At 45.0% G+C, this 17,841-nt stretch overlaps 1 protein-coding gene across 3 annotated transcripts in view; it reads left to right on the top strand.

Annotated features, from left to right (window-relative positions):
* Positions 1 to 17,841, top strand: part of LOC139644220 (arginyl-tRNA--protein transferase 1) — a 61,930-nt gene that overhangs the window by 19,462 nt on the left and 24,627 nt on the right. For 2 of the 3 annotated variants that reach the window (XM_071519635.1, XM_071519633.1), the window contains 3 exons: positions 982 to 1,110; positions 8,080 to 8,112; positions 15,042 to 15,223. In XM_071519635.1, the coding sequence (XP_071375736.1) occupies positions 982 to 1,110; positions 8,080 to 8,112; positions 15,042 to 15,223 (344 nt within the window). The remainder of the gene's footprint in view (positions 1 to 981; positions 1,111 to 8,079; positions 8,113 to 15,041; positions 15,224 to 17,841) is intronic. The other variant, XM_071519634.1, reaches the window with a different exon arrangement.

The raw sequence follows: 17,841 nt of genomic DNA, 5'->3' as shown, positions 1-17,841 counted from the left end.
GGCAGGTGAAGAGTGGGGGGAATAAGCTAGAATGTCTGTATGAGTGAAAGAAAGTGAATAAACATGTTAGTATTAAACAGAGTGTATGTGTGTGAGAGAGCGAGAGTTAAAGGGAAAGGAAATGGAGGAGAAAATGTTCCCATACGCCATGGTTGAGAGCAGTGTTTCTCCAGGTGTCTGAGTTGGCCCCAGTCGGCCGGCAGGGTCGTTAGTCTTGAGCTGTTTCGGTTTTGGGGGGGCAGATAGTTGGCTAAACCCTCCCACAGCCACACATTTACCCCCTCTGTGCCCCCCATCACCCTGCCCTCACATTAAATCGCTATGGCTCAACTGAAATCTCAGTTCAACATAGCATTTAGCACTGGTTGTCCGATTTTAATTTCCTTTGGGCCTGCAGTCCCCTCAACCTGTATACCTCCTTGAAAGGTGCCTATATTGTCAAATGTTACTAATTTGTGACATACACACTCACTCTGCGCTCATTGACACTGTGTCCTCTCTCGGAGGGGTCCTTCGGCAGTGCACTAGCCTCATCTTCAAAGTTCCTGGACATCCCATCACGTGGAAAACACACTACTGCTCTCAATCTCCCAGAATCCCATTGCTTGCTTGTGTTTAGGTATCCTCTTCGAACCACAATCTGACTAAATCACTGAATCGAGTGTCTCAAACTCATCTCAAACCTACTTTATGACCTGGCCTTGTGGACTGGGAGACTGATGTGCTTTAGTAGAACCCTAAAGATGCCATAGCATTTGTATGACACTGTGTAAAGCCTCTTGTCTATTGTTGATGCCCCCTATTGTCCATTCCCCCGAAGCTCCCCTCCTTTCTCACTCCACCTCTCCTTTTTTGTAATCATCTATTTCTTCTTATGCCTGCTTTTGTCCTGTTATCCCCATGTCCACTATCAACCCTTAATTCAAACCCGCCCCTTCATCCATCCCACTTCTCCCTCCCCTCCACTCCCTGTGCTTGAAGGTGAGGCTAGTGCCGGTCAGCTTTGAGGACCCTCAGTTCATGGCGTCCTATGAGCAGTCGGCGGCGCTGTACGCCCGCTACCAGATGACCGTTCATGGCGATGCCCCCTCCGAGTGTAATGAGAGCGAGGTACTGTACTGTTATCATATCGCACCTACTGTAGGGCGCTACTGCACGTGGCTCTGTCACAGCACTGCACTGGGCACTCCACTGTACACAGCTGCGCTTGCACGTGATCCATTATACACTATGCACAGTACCAAAGCTATGTTGTCTCTGGGAAGCAATTTATATTAGTTTAGCAGACAATTTTTATCACTCAAGGCAAAAGTGCACAGACTGCATAATGTGTTCACATAGCGTATTCAGAGCAATTACAAATACTGTTGTGGTATAGTATGACCCCTGCATGCTTGAAAGCTAATTTCATTGCATTTGGTTATACTTAATTACATATACTGTAGATTCATTCTTATTGATGTCACTGCCCAAGATTCCAGGTGAGTGGGATCGCACGCGCATAAGAACTGGAAATAGCCCAGGTTATTAATGACTCTGATGCGTTGACCAACGGAGGCGCAGCGTTATAGAGCCATGCTGAAAGATGCTGACAAGATGAGGGAGTACTGGTTACAGTGTAATGTACAGGAAGTCATTGGCCTGAATGCTGGATATTCATCTCCATCAGCAGCAGTTAATCCCACAGCCCATCAGAGCAGCAGTGTATTCGCTGGTGGGGGAAGTAAAGGATCCTATAGCCCCCAACAAATAGTACAACTACTGTATGTATTTTCCGTACATTGTACTGTGCAACTGCAAGCTGTGCGTGCGTGTGCGTGCAGTAATGTTTACTTTTCAGTAGCTTATGCGTCGAATGAGAAGTATTGTCCAGGATGACTGGGAAGGGGGGAAATAGAATAGGTAGCCAGGGAATGGATTCAGAAAGTTTAAAGTAGACTCTTGGTCATGCATGGAAGTTTGGGGTGTGCTTTTACTGCTTGGCCATAAAACTCGGCTCACAGTTAAATTGTGTTTGCTGTAAAAAAAAAAACATGGTATGTTTGGTGTCTGAGACTGCATATAAACACTGGCCACCGTGACCAGAAATCAGGACAGATGGAGGCGTGTTTGGGAGAGCTAGTGGAAGAAGAGGAGAAAAGGAGGTCTAGTCAGGATGCAGAACTGCTGGACATTCTCACTAACCTGAGAGGGCCTTTTGTCCCTTAGGGCTGGAAAAACAACCTCCTCCTCCACCCTCCTGCCAACAGGCCTCAGCAAATTACTGAATTCTCCAGCTTGTAAAAGTGAGGGAATTAATAAATAATAAAAGCTGTCAGATTGGGCAGTCTGTGGCAGATTCTTTCCTGGTGCCATAACACCAGCTCTATTAATAGGGGAGGTGTGTGTGTGTTTGTGTGCACAGCTTCAGCTCAAGTTTACAACTATAGTGGGATTGGAGGGCCCTCCAGGGATGAGTTCAAGAACTAGAGGAATATGACCAAAAAAAACAACCTAAAATGGCATGGATCGCAAGCATCTGCAGTAGCATCTCTGCTGTCTGTTGGGGCAGTTACTCTTAAGGATGATTCCATACAGTCTAATTCACCCTGACACATCTACCTGTGGGAGTGGTACAGAGAAATGATTGGACTCTACATCGCACCGGCGGCATTTATTAATGTTGACAGGGTTTGATTAAAATGATAAAGTGTACATTTCTTACATTCAACCTGTTATTTCTTTCCAGTGCTGTACGGAGAGCTTCAGGAGACAGACAATAGTCATGGTTGTTCTAGTGCAGCGAGAGGGGAAAAGGGAGGGAGGCTCTGGGTTAAGTGTCCAGTGGGGTAACTCTACCTTCCCTGTGGGTAGGGTTTTAAAGCCTGCTCTGACAGACACACACGAGCCACCACACGAGGCCTCCTTCCCCCTGGTACCGTCCACTATAAACACCCCTCTTCTGTTGGATTGCATTAATACCAACAACCGATCCTCTCTATGGTTCGTTTCCGTTCTTGGGTTGGGCTTCGTCCCACTGTAGTGCACAGAGGCCTGCCGTGATTGTGCCCCCACAAACAAAGTTGACTTTATTGTCTCCCCCTTAGTTTGACTCACTCACTACTGTGACAGTCAATCCTGAACCCACAACACTAAATCCTACTGATTTTATTTTTCTGCCCGTCAGGCTGCTGGTTTACTTGCCCATGCTCTTCCCAGAAGCTCCGCGCCCCCCGTTGTCCCGTTGTATTTGTAAAGAAATGGGAAACATATTGTTGAAGCAGTGATGGCACGTTGAGATTTTGGTGCTTTGCCATGCTATGCCTGCTGCTGCTACCTAGGAAGTTGGGTCATTTAGTGTTTGTGGAGGTATTTATTAATCCATTAAGGTATTACCTAGGGACAGAATCTGGCACGCCGTCCACCAGCACTTTGGCTCTGGGCCAGGCGATGGGAGAGATTGTGTGTGTGTGTGTGTGTGTGGCGCGTGTGCATGCAAGTTGAATTACCCGGCCAAGATTATACTATCATTAGACAGTATGTTGTCCTCCAGTGCAATGGCTTTGTTTGTTTAAGGCCGTATGCATTTCCTGTCATGCCATGACTGGCAGGGAGCCAGACATTGTTCCTTACACATCCAGTCATTTTTTCCTGACTGAGCTCAAGCCCATATACTAGCAATTATTTAGGCACACACACACACACATTCATACACACACACACACACACACACACACGCACATTCACTCACACTTATTGGTCTTAACTGTTGTGCTGAGCCGTGACTCTGAGTTCCTGCACATGTGGCATTCATTTTCAGGAAAACAAATCCTGTTAAATCTGTATTTACTCTTCCTGATGGCCAGGACCTTAACCAAGACACGTGAAAACATCCCGGTACTCTCAAAAAAAAAAAAGAATGCAAGGAAAATGGAGAAATGGCATTGTAAATCAAAAATAAAAATGGAAGAACATGAATGGGGGGGAAAAAGTGACTGTTGGCCCAGATTATCCATTTTTTTGTCAAATGCTTCTCAAAGCTAATTGCATTATGGGTGTGCGCAATACCCAGAAGTTCATTAAAAAATTCTATAAGCATGTTTCCCATTGAAGATCCAGTTCCATGCAGAACCTTTCCACTTCCTCACAGGTCAGAGGTCAAAGCACTTTGTTTATTTTCACCTGTTGATATTTGCATCACATTTTCTGAAGGAAATGGCAAAGATCCAATCCAAAAGTAAAAATGTGGTGAAGAGAGAAAGAAAATATGGGATTTGTGTTGTTTTAGTTTTTTTGTGTTTATTCCTTTTTCTGTTTTGTTTTTTATCTTTGAGAGTGAATGCAACCACCTTGTCAGACAAATGAGGAGAGGAACAATTTGTAAACGAGTGAAGGCCACAATGAGGAGAGCACTAAGTAGCAATTAGACTTCAGCAGATGTGTGTGTTTATATGTGTGTGTTTATATGTGTGTTAGAGCCAGTGCTCTGTGTGTGTGTGTTTTAGTGAGGACATGAGAGCTTGTGTGTGAGTGTGTGTGTGTGTGCTCGAGACGGCTGCTTGCCTTCCTAATCGTACACAGATGAGTGTTTATTATAGGAAAGGGAGAGTTAGAGAGGAAGTGATGGACTCCATGTGTTGGAGATGAGAAAGTTCCAGAAGGTACTTGGGACACGGCTCCGTTTACAGGCGTGTGTCTTGTTGTATTAGAGAGAGAGGAGGCTGAGAGTGTGTTCACGCGTTAATTCCTGCTGTCTCCACGTCCGAGTGATCGTGCCTACACATTTAAGACCATCTAACTCTTCCAGAGTCTGTGTCTGTGAATGAGGTTGTCTATTTGTTTGTGTGTCTGTCAGCCTGGCAAGGCTGTGTGGTCTGTTGTTTGTCAGTGGCCAGAGTGGGGGCAGCGTTGCCAGACTCCAGGAGAGCAGCCTAGCCCAGCCAGGGAGAGTGGACACAGCAGTGGAAACCTGCTGTGCTGCACTGCTTGGCCCTCTGGGTAAGATTACCCAGCAGCCCCCTGATGAGTGCCTGGTAAAAGTGGGAGGGAGAGAGGAAGGGAATTGCCAGGACCTATCAAAACTTATCCTGACACTACATTTTACAGCCACACATACACATACACACACTCACACACATACACACACTCACACACACACAAGTATGCATGTGCACACACGTATAGGCTCTCATGCATAAACACACACACTTACCTTGCAAATGTCTTATCAAGTAATATATCAGTTTACTGACTGCAAGGTCAATTGGAGATTCTCATTTCCACACACAGCAGCCTGTCTTAGCATGCCTTCTATAAATGATGTCATCTAATAACCGCAGATGTTGTTCTGTTCGTAAACCGTTTAGTTCTTTTTTTGACAGTTTCATTTATGCCCCTCAGCAGTAATACACTTTGAGAGGGTTTACTGTTGGTAATTTGTTTACTGGTAGTAGTCACTCCAAAGTTAAGAGTCGAAAATAACGTTTTAGTGTTGTGGTTACATGTGTCACAGGTGGGGAACTTGATTAACATTTTTAGTATAAGGTGTGATCATTGTTGACCAAACTGAGATGGCCATTCCAGGTTCTGTTTGGTCTAAGATCTACACAAAATACTCTTTTCTTCAAAGTGAAATGGAATTTCAAGAAACTGATATGAAAATATATGTCAAAAGTATAAGGTTGTCAGTTGGCATTATGCCTGATTTAAATTCATAGCCTAATGGCCTTGAGTAGGAAACAAACAAACAAAGAGCAATTATAGGAGGAGGTCCAGCATTTGTATTTGTGCTGTGTCTGAGTAATTCTCTCCATCCCCTTTTCCCCTCTACTCCTCTCTGTCCTGATGTGAGGTTGAGGGTAGAGGTGGTGTGTGGCGTCTTGTTGTAGTATTTAGCGCCACAGGGAGCACAGTTTGTGAGACTTTTATAGCTCACAACCATTCCCCTCAGCAAGAACTGTGTGTATTATTGCAGTGCATGCATCACTGAAGGGACGTGAGTTCTGTTAGTTCTGAGTTCTGCTAGACAGTGAAATTAAATAATGTATGCTAGCAGTCTGCCTCTTCACTTGATCCTCATATTTTATGTATTTCCTTCTTATTTCTCTGACTAGAACCCAATTCTTGTGACTGAAAGGTTATACAGTTTGTGTGTGTGTGTGTGCGTGTGCGTGCAGGTCTGACAACAGGGCATCATTCTTTGGCCCTCTCTGCCAGATCATGCCCTGTATTGGAGCATACTGCATTAGTGTCACCAACACACACATCAGCTGTGGCAGACACACAAACACACACTGAGTCATACACTCTTTTGGAAGAGTTTTTACTCCTGGCAAGAGCTGGAGTTGCACCTAAGCCAGGACTGTCCCACCCAGTGAACCATGCCTTCAGCAATCATCACTGTTACTGGCTCTACTGCTGTACGCAGACACACACCCCGACAGAAGACACTGGTGTGTGTGAGGGAAACTCCAGCAACTCCTACAGCATCTCGGTTTTATCATATGCTTGCTGTCTTTTATTTAGGAATGTGGAACAACTGGGCTCAGAGCCAATGAAATGTGTTGCATCTCACCTAGTATGAACAGGAGTAAGGTGGGGGTTGGTGGAGGAACCAGGGGATTTATAACTCCTTGCTAGCTTGGTGGCACCACACTGAGATATGAAGGGAGGGAGAGGCAACCTGGGATTCATCCATTGATTGACAAGCACTCTCTGAGAGACTAGCCCTATTCCAAACGGCAGCAATCAAGACAGGAATGAAGCCGTCAGTGATCAGGAAGCTGGTCAGCTCATCCATTTTTATTGTCTTTGGTTTATTCAGTTGTTATTTTAGGAGGTAAGGTAGAGAGGGTTAGACCGATATATTAGTTTGCTCCTATATTGATCCAATATTGGCCTGCAAATCGTTTGTCGCCCTGTTAATGTTGCCCAGCGCCAATATGACAGAGGTGAAGATATGATTTTACTTAACAGCTTTTGGATCGTCGGTATGTAAAACCTGCAATGAAATCTGCCTCACCCTGTCTTAATGAACTGCTAATCCATCTAAAAGAATTTCATTAACATGGGTTTTCAATCCAAAAATATCTGTATCAGCATTTAAAAACCCATATTGGTCAAACCCTGGTATAGAGGTAAGGAGAAGAAAAGAAGGGAAAACATTAGACAGAGCAACCCATTAATGACGGCAGCCGTTTTTTAGTATGCCTATATGGAGCAACGCACATAGATATTTCCTATTTTATGGATGGTGTTGCATTGTTTCATATTCCCTCCCCGTCTACGAGGTCTGTCTGGACCCTCTGTCTCCTGTGTTTATGCTCCTTTTGTGCTATCGCAAGACACAAACTCTTCTTACCAGACGGTGGAACCAAAGTTACACATTATAGCTTACCCACAAATGAATGACACAGCTGAATTGTTGCATTTCCTTGTGAAATACGAAACACGAACTTGAAACTGTGGCGTGTGTGTGAGAGAGAGAGAGAGAGAGAGAGAGAGAGAGAGAGAGAGCTAAGGGTTGTCCATCACCGCTCCACCATGGCTCTGCTGGTTCTCATTACAGAGCGGATTTGGCCTAAACATGGAAGCATGCTACATTCGTCCTCCATTCCTGCAGGTCGGCTCGTCTGTAAACACACTGCTCTCACCCTGGCACTGAGAAAAAAGAGGGAGCACAGGAAAGAGTAGAGAGAATGGGAGCTAGATTTAATGTTTCCATAGACATAAAGACCCCCAGTAATTGAGATCTGATGTGCGTTTTGAAGTGTGTTAAGGGATAGGCTATTTTGACACTGGCAACACCGCTTATTTAAGCTGTCACTATGTCCTCCCTGGCCTGTAAGCTTCAGTTGATAGGCTAAATGTTTTCATTTGTGTAAATACAGTCTTCCTTTTTATGCCCCTCTCTGAATGGGGGGCTACATTTGATATCTGACACCTGAACAGGCAGAGAAGTGGGAGGGATAAACTATATAAGACAGCAGTGGAAACATGTATGGTTTTCATTTATGCCATTTCAAAAGAGTTGGTGACCCTTAGAACTAACTGTTTTTCTCTCTCTTTCCCCTCTTTTGACGCTGCTGCCTCCCTCCACAGTTCCGGAGATTTCTCTGTGATTCACCACTAGAGGTATGTATTTCCCTGTTGACAGTCTAATAAAAGTGCTTTTTGATGTCTGTGTTCTTCCATATGTGTGATCTTCCCGGTCAAATTACTCTCATACTGTAGAGATATTGAGGGGAAGTAAGTGATCCTTCTTGCTAATGATTTGAAAATTTCCCCACGTTACAGTGCTTAGTTCTTTATCAGACAGACAAGAGGGGATACATGGGTACAATAGTTCCCCATGTTACACACTGCACACAATAGCCTCTTCATCCAGCAAACACCTCCACCCCCTCACTCCCACCCCCCACACCTACCCACCCACCTTTGCGCTCTCTCCCCAAGAGCCCTCCAGCTGGATTGAGGGGGCTTGGGGGGTTAAGGGATTCAGGAAGCGGGTATTGTTTCATATTGGAGTTTTTTTTTTTTATTTAGCCGCTCTGTCTTAGTGAAGGTGGGGGTGTCGGGGGAGGAGAACAGCGAAATGTGGCGTCCAGATTGCGTGGCGACCGTGTCGAAGATGAGGCCTTGAGACCAGTCCTCTCCTCTGGCCTTGGCAGAGCGGGACATAGCACTGCTCTTCACTGTGTGCGGTGTGGTACAGATTACAGGCTGATTAGGCGGAGCCATGGGCATCACTCTGGGGTTAAACAGATGGCTATTGCCCTAGTTAGGAAAAAGAACTAACTGCTTAGAGCTGGCTGCATGGAAAGTTTGATGTTAGCTTCTGGTTAATAAAACTGTGATGCAGCCTCGCTGGTACCGAAATCCATACTCATTTGCTTTATAGTAGTTTATAATATAAAGGATTGGGACATCTGGAACAGTATTCACAGCTAAACCGTGCTCTTCTGTGTGGTCGGTGGGTGAGGTGTAGGTGCAGCCAGGCATCACCGGCTGACACAGAGCAGGCCTGGTGAGCTGCAGCCATCAGGAACGGCAGCGAACCTGTTGGGGTCAGGACAATTACACCAGCAATTAGACCCGGGATGGGCGCTTATAACCGCCACTTTAACAGGATTGAGGTCCGGGAGCACACACAAAGACTGACAGACAGACACACACACACACACACACACACATACAGTCACTCTGCGTTGCCCTGTGGGCCCCCTCAGGCCTCCACTAATGAACATCGTTAGTGTTTATAGGAAACAAGCTTTTATCGCCTCGTCAAGGCTGGCGGCCAGACGCACTGAATTACACTGTTCTACACACACACACGCACTATCACACACTCCCGCACACACCTCCCAGCCTGCCGCCGCTGTCCCCTCCTCTCAGGCTTTGATTCAGGTGGCCGTCTCCATTGGTTTGGCATCCTCTCTCCCCAACTTGTTTTTATTTCTTTCTCTGATCCCCCCCCCCCCGTCTTCTTCTGTCTCTCTCCAACTGCTCTTCATTTCAGAGTTATTATGCGCAGCACTCCGCGCTACCTCTGCGTGTTGGCCTCCATCTGTCTCCAATCAGAGTGCTATTAAAACACACACACACACACAGACACTCACCACATGGACCTGCATACTGTGTGGTTCATCAGCTCACGTGTAAGCCTGCATTTATACAAATATATGCAAACGCCCATACGTATCCAACTGTGGCTAATTAGGACGCAGGTTGTCTGACTTGTTTGTTTGTTGCCGTGATCCATTTCACCCAAAATTGCAGAGGGTTCGTGCTGAAACACAGTGGTAATTAACATCAGCAGTCATTGTTTCTTCTCTGTGTGTGTGTCTGTGTGTGTGTCTGTGTGTCTGTGTGTGCGCGCGTGTGCGTAAATGTATAAAAACAAATACACCTGCACTGTCTGATACACAAGTGCACATCAGTACCTGGAGACATGATGAGCAGCAGTCATGCAGGTGTTTGTTACAGTATCTGTGCTTTGTGCCATAGAAGCACTTGGTTTTATGGGCAAACTGGGGTGCACTGTTTCTGTTTCTGTGTTTGTTTTGTGTTTTGTTTTGTTTTGTTTTTTACGGCCTCCTAATGTGTCTATCCGTGGGGCAAACACTCATTAATAGGGGTGTTGGCTAATTAGTCAACAAATGTTTTATGGACCCAGGTCTTTGGCCCCACCCCTCTCTCTCTCTCTCTCTGTCTCTCTGTCTCTCTGTCTCTCTCTCTCTCTCTCCCTCCCTCTCTCTCAATCTCTCTCTCTCTCAATCTCTTTCCCACCCTCCCTCCCCCTCTCTCTCTCCCTCCCTCTCTCTCCCTCCCTCTCTCTCTCTCCCTCCCTAGTGGATGAGAATGCATATTTACATCATGTCCCTGAGTCAGCAGCAATGCCTCCATTTGTCCATTACAACTTGAGAGAAATTTGTATAGCCTATTTTTTGCATACCACTAGAAATACATGCACACAACCTATTATACATTATGCTTTTACACAGGGAGATTTAAGCAATGACATGCAAAGAGAAAATGCTAATTTGGACAGCTTGTATAATATGCCATGTTGACATTTCTAGTCCAGTTTCTAGGTACTAGCTACGTAAATTGCTGTGTAAAATAACTAATGAATACATTTATTTTTGATTGATCCATCATGATGTGATATTGCACTATTTGCCTGCTTCATCAATGCTGACCCACCCGCCAGTCATGAAAATTATAGCATTACAGCGATGAAAGAAATACAGCTTAATTGGACCTAAAGAATTTCTGGCTCGACAATATCAATATCAGAGGATCATCTGCAGATTAAAATAGTAGGGGTTCAATGCTGTGCTCGACAGCTCTTCAGCAAAGTTTATCAGTTATTAAACAGCTACTGTACCACTATTTAATTGCTTGTTTACATTTACTGTAGCATATGCTCTCTCCAAGCCCTCGTGTGTGTGTGTGTGAGTGTGTGCACACGTGCAGGTACACATCCTACATAAGGGCAGCGCTGTGTGTGGCAGTGAGAGCCGGTCATGCCGTGTGTCTCTCTGCGGCCTCTAGAAGACTGATGGAAAGAGTAATCGGACGTCACCGTTTCCTCGTCAGTTTAAACGAGCCGTTACTGAATGCTACAACCAGCAGTCTGCCTGCAGGCCTCACTGTGTGTTTGTGTGTGTGTGTCTGTGACTGAAAGAGAGAGGGAGTGAGAGAAAGTTAAATCACCTAGCTAGTTTCTACATCTGTTCTTGGTCAGTGCCAAAATCATGACAGCATAATCAGTCTAGAATCTCTTTTTCAGCACCATAGATTCACACAGAGTTGAGATTAAGTAGGACAAACAAATGCTGGCAGGATAAGCACCCATCCCCCCACTGATAGATTCCTACCAAAACCATGGATTAGGACTAAATGTAAACCTCTATTTTGTATTAGGGTTATGTGATTTTGAAGGCCAATACTGATATTTTTAGACTGAAGTCACCAGCAATCGATAATTTGTGTCAATATTCAATGTCTTTAAATTTGTCAATTTTCTTGCCAAAAAAATTTACAAGTATTCAGTGTTTTCCCCCAGAAATGTATCTTTGGCAGTGTGGAAAACCTCTGAAACTGCATTTAGACCATGGGACACTAAAACTGTCTGTTGAAACCCATACTCAGGAAGTTCTTTTAGGGTTAGCAGCTCTTTAAGGCAAGGTGACCCGATTTATGTAATACATTATCACATTAACCAGCAATTATTACTTATAGGAGCGTAACGTGTTTTTAACTGATGATGCAATAATAATGAGGGATAATGTAATAAGCTAACAATGTGAATGAAATGGAAGAAAGCAAAAGGAGAAAAAAAATGAAATTCTAAATGAAACCATGTTCATCCCAAAGCTATTGTGTAACTCACTGATTGTTATGAGGAAATAGAATAAACTCAAAGCTATTTCCAAAAAACGTCTCTCACCTGATCTCAACTCTCCAAACACAAGCCAGGCCTTTGTCCACTCTGTTTTTAGAGAAAAGATGTTTCATTGGGAGTGCCAAACAGTTGCTTTGTTCAGATGCTTTTTAGACTTTCATCACACTGATAGGAAAGTCATCCTATTGGTCCAATTGGAGACTGGCTGCCAGTGTGTCACACACATGAAAGCTGGAATGGAAGATTTGCCAAGAGGCATCAGTGTGCTGCAGAACGTGAGGCGGACATCTGCCCCTCATATGGCAAAATCCTGTGGGTCGCATATTGGTCTGTTGGTCTTTGCAACCACATGCAGTACCAAGCTTTGATTTTAATAATAGGAGCAACATCATCTGCAATGATGGACAGCCTTAAGTAAGGTTATGAAGTTTCATAGCACACGTAAGAGACACTGAGATAAAGTACCACCTAAATAATAAATAGGTCAACATGAATTTGATACAATTTTGATACGTTTGTTGTTAAGTAGTGGTACAATATCAGTATTATTACATCATCAGTTGAAAAAATGTTATACTCTATGATGGGAGTGATTGACATTTGACATATTACATTTTTGAACTTGTTTTTATATTTTGTTATTACATTAGCTGACATTATTACTACAGGCATAAAAAGAGAGCATCACTACGGAGTTATCACTTATCACAGTTATCACCTTGCAAATACATGGATGGCCTGTGTTTATCTGTAAAGTTTATCATGCCTGTCTTTTCCTCTCGCTCTCCTCCCAGAGCATGATTAGAACCAGATCTGGCCCACATTTAGCCTGCTCAAGTGCCTAATGGGTGGGATTTGCCACATAGAACAACATAACACGTGCCAACAACTTTAGACAATTACAAAAAAGTCTGAAAGTCCATTTTATACACTTTCCTGTGCTTGACAACTTATCTGACATTATCTGAACTGTCCTGATGCGGTAAAGTCTGCTCAACCGGCACTCCAAGCAGGTTAAAACAAACACTTAGAATCATGTGCAAATACTAATTGTCCCAATCTAATTAGAACCCAATGGAATACCACTGTGAATTTGCTTAGTACTCACACTCCTTATTGCCCCGTGTGGGAGGGAGGGAGGAGAGAGACGGCGATCTCTGGGCCATATGAGAGCGATTTGGGGCTGCCGTGCGGCTCAGAGGTGGTTTAAAGCGTTTAGTGTGGAGAATGTTTAGATTGTTGTCACAGTGGCAAGGACACAGCCATTAGGCCGTCCTCTGAGGTGACGCACAGGTCAGTCAGACAAGATCAGCCTGGAACACGGTACCAGCGTGTAAACAACCATACAAACACAGTCAGACGTTACTATTACTGCACATGCATTCACATTCACATCACATTTTGTGCGCAAGCATGCATACTCGGGGTGGGGTATGGAAAATCTTCCTCTCTTACACACTCTCGCCACCACACACATGTGGAAGCCCACACTCTTGCCTCTTACTGACGACTTCTAAATGACACAAGGGGCTCTGACAAAGCCTCCAGTGTTTCTGGGGGAACCGGTGCCAAGAAAGTAACAGGCTGCTTGCTTGCACAGACGGACATTTCCCCCAGCCACACACACACACACACACACACACACACACACACACACACACACACACACAGAACCTATGGCCACAGAAACTCCAACGCCTGCTCCAGATGTGGTGCCTGCCAGCCCTCAACACCCCCAGTTGCCCTCCACCCCTCCAGCTAACTGTTCTTCATTTCACACCCCAACCCCTCCCTCCTTGGCCCTCCTCTCTGCCTGCCTGCCTGCCAGTTAGTCAGTCAGTCAGTCAGTCAGTCAGTCAGTCAGTCAGTCACAGCTAATGTCTACCAAACCCACCCACCTCTCTCTCCTATCACATATCCTCTGATGTGGGGCTGCACCACGCCACTTTAATCAACCACCAATGATACAACCTCCCCCCACACACACACACACACACACACACAAAGTGAATGGATCCCGCTGTGCATTGTGTCAGACAGGTAATCAGACCTGGGTGTCCCAGGGCCTGAGCTGGAGGGATCTAGCTTTGTTTTTACTGCCAGCTCCACTTTAAATACCAACTCAGAGGGGGCTAGGCAGGAATGTGGCACAGAGACACCCCATTGGTGGTGCTCAGCCCTCCAGGGTCATGGAGCTGCAGGGTGTGTGTGTGTGTGTGTGTGTATGCATATCTGTGCACCGAGGCTTTTTGCTTTTTGGTCAGGTTTAATTTGGTCAGGGTGTGGGCCCAGTGGCGCACTGGATTAGTGAGCTAGCTCTCCCAGTGTTGTGATAACTAGCAGCGTCTGCAGCGCTTAACCGGGCCCAGATGAATGTTGGTGAAGGAGAAGGATCCTGTTACTCGTGTGGGACCGATACACACACACACAGAGACCAATACCCTGGCTTAATATGACTTCTAACCCCAACCCCTCCTCTTCTTGTCTTAAGCCTCTGTGATAAAAGCAGTCAAGTGACTTGATTGAAAAACCCAGCATGCAGATCACTGTGAAAAATGCAATATGTGTCAAGCGCTTAACTGGTTTATTAATGGAGTAGACACACACACACACACACGCACACACACACATTCTCCAATGCACACATGGAGAGAGCAGACACAAACATATAGGAGAAAGCTTGGCGCAGTTCCACCGCCGCCTGGTGAAATGGATTTTGCTCATGCAGGGTCTTTTATTAAAAAGGCCTCTCCTGGTGTGTTTCTGTGGCTAGTTACCCCCACCCCCACCCTACCCTGCTCCTGCTCTCGCTCCACATTTGGGAGCCATTAGCGGGCTGAACGTGAGGCTACTGTACACCCCCACACATTATGTGTGAGGCCTGCCAGGGAACAGCCTGGGTTATAATACACCAACACACAGGTGTGTGTGTGTGTGTGTGTGAGAGAGAGAGAGTGAAAGTAGATCTGCTAAAGAAAGTAAAATAGTCTTGTTAAATCCCACATTCTCATTCCACTGTGATTTATAGATTTTACACGCAAACTCTATTGCGCACTTGAGTAATACTATTGTTTTGACCAATGACCACATTCTCTTGCTCCCCTCTCTCTTTGCCTCTTTTTGTTTTCCCTCTTTCCCTCCTTTTCCTCCCCAGGCGGAGTCTTCTCCTGACGGCCCAGAGATGGGCTACGGCTCCTTCCACCAGCAGTACTGGCTTGATGGGCGCATCGTGGCGGTGGGGGTGATCGATATCCTGCCTACCTGTGTGTCCTCTGTCTACCTGTACTACCACCCAGACTTCGCCTCACTGTCACTGGGCTCCTACTCTGCACTCAGGTTGGTGCCAGGCCTTAAGAGCCCCCCCGCCCCCATTAGCTCTTCTTTATATTTTTAAAAGCCTTTGTATAATTGCCGTAAACAAATTGGATCATGGTGGAGACGATTGGTAGCCTCTATCTCACGCCAGTTGTATTGTTAGTGTTTGTGTTTCTCAAAACCAAGGCGACATTTTTGTTGCTCCTTTTACTCTAGAAGAACAGCACCCTCTTCCTGTTTTGTGCTGTAAAGCAATCTCCCTTTTTGCTGTAAAGAAATCCAGATTTCCCATGAAATCTAACCTGGTGGCGCACAATGTAAAGTGCAGTGTAGAGGCTTGATAGTCGTCTCAGTGAATAATTATACTAGTGTCTCAAAATGAATGTGGTAAGGATTCGTTGATGTTAAAATGCTACATGCACCTTTCAAAGAGAGGAATCAGTATGCATCTCACTCTTCTTTGAATTCTTCCTCCTCTTTCTTTCCCTCTCTTTTACCCTCTCCTTAACCGGCTGCCTCCCTGACTCTTGCCCTCTCAGTCTTTCCATCTCCTCCCCGAATTACGTCTTTCCTTAGAACTGTGTACTGTAAGTGCAGTACAGGTCGAGGTACATATCTTTCTCTTCTCTCTTGATTGGTTGAGGCAGTGTTCTGTTTGTGGTTCGGCTGACGACTGCTCTCTGCCGAGATGAAATAAGAGATCACACACTCACACACACATACTAGGCACACACGCACATCTGGCGCTTCCTGTAAAATGTAACCCAATAATGTGAGAAAGGCTTTTTAAAATATTTCTGCACAGATGTGGAAGACTGGGTGATCTAGGCTTCACAGTTGGTGTATACAGGTGTGTGTGTGTGTGTGTGTGTGTGTGTGCACGTTCTTAAGGGTGTAAGTGAGCCTAGCAGTCACGATAGGACAGGCTCCGCTCATATAGAGGGAACACCCTGGTCATCATAAACACACATTTCCCCATCCCTTATTATTGTAAGAGTCTGACTCCAAGAGTAACACAGAGTGCTCGGTGTGTGGAGGAGGCCTTGGAGAAGCGAGCCAGCGGGACTGAAATCCTCCCGCTTGTTTACAGACACCAGAGCCCAGGCCTTTGATCAGGTCTGGACACTCCCTAGTCTGCTTGGCTTTGCTGACTCTGTCCAAAACTTATATGTGTGTGTGTGTGTGTGAGAGGTTTAACTCCATTTGCAATATCCACAAGTCCTCACAAGTATCGTACGATTACCAGAAAACAACTTGTCAAGTTCTCACTGGTCACGGAATGGAATTTCTGGAATATTATGTAATTTAGAGAGGTGTTTTCCAGATAGGGAAATCAAGGCATTTGATAAATTCTCTGGGGAAGTCATGGAATATCAGGGAATTTTATAAATGGGTCACTTTACAGGAATGTATTTTCCAACTTTATTCACACATTCCTTGTATTAGATGGTGTTTTTTCTCCATAGCAAGTCCAACTGTAGTGGAAACTGGACTGTTCACCCCTTTACAGCTGTACTGACCTGAAAATCATTAACAAACCAGGAAGGAACAACGTTTTAAGGCCATGGAAGCGTTCTGACTTGGTTATTAAAAGTCATGGAATTTTACACCAGGACCACAGTGGGATCCCTGACTTGCACATGTTTGCCTGGTCTGTACCTGGGAAATGGTGTACTTTTTGGTCAGGCATAGATTAAGGATTATGTGAATATTATGGTTAGGGTCAGGTATTTAGTTTTTGTCAGCAATACAGCTGTCAGAGTAAAGGGAGGGAATAAAAAAAACATTTTCCAAAAAGTTTTCACAAGTACAGCAGCACCCGTGTGTGCGCATGTTTTGTGGTCTTCTATGCATCAAAGTGTGTGTGTGATTCTGCAGTAGAAACAGGAGAGGGAGATGTTGAGAAATTCCTTATGGGAGGAGTGTAGAAGCTCGCTCTGCTCGGCCCCGAGGACAGGAGGAGGAGGAGGAGGAGGAGGAGGAAAGAGGCGCATAAAGAGATGCCTGAGGCACTGCTGTCTAAGAAAGGCAGCTGGTGTCCACACTGGATCAATGTCTTATATGTGTGTGTACCTGCATAGGCTGAATTTGATTTTGTGTTTGATTAGTGTAGGCTTCAAACTATCTGTTTTATGCCAAATTACCTCAGTCAGATAAGTTTCAGTATGTTTGCCTTGCCATGCTAGTAGCTCACTCTTTGTAGTTCTTCTAATTTTTGATGATATTATAGTCTCTATCCAGACTTCGATAGTATGTGACTGGGCTGCTATTGCTTTAGCACAAATCATATTTATTATTCATTAGAAATACAGCTGATTGATATGCTGTTTTTACACTACGGAGAAAATACAAAAAAATTTACTGGGTTATATTTTATCTGTTGCTCTTCACCACTCTTCTTGTAATATTTTATGGAATTAAATGTTTCCACATGCATACTAAGGCTGCAATGAGGCCCACGTGGTATGCACTATTATGCACCCTGTGAGTGTGTGTGTGTGTGTGTGTGTATTTGTGTGTGTGCACATCAGTATGAGGGAAGCTGTGCAGGAGCAGAGGGCTTGATAATTGGCTTGTGTTGGAGTGTCAGATGGCTGAAGAGGGGATAATGGCGGACTCAAGCTGCTGCCATGGGGGTG

This window comes from Centroberyx affinis, unplaced genomic scaffold (assembly GCF_046629955.1).
Source record: "Centroberyx affinis isolate AG114_WGS23_722 - 3 ecotype Tasmania unplaced genomic scaffold, CSIRO-AGI_Caff_v1 ptg000718l_1, whole genome shotgun sequence".
NCBI lineage: Eukaryota > Metazoa > Chordata > Actinopteri > Beryciformes > Berycidae > Centroberyx > Centroberyx affinis.
Note: the sequence above shows the minus strand (reverse complement) of the source record. Positions and strands in the feature narration are given on the sequence as shown.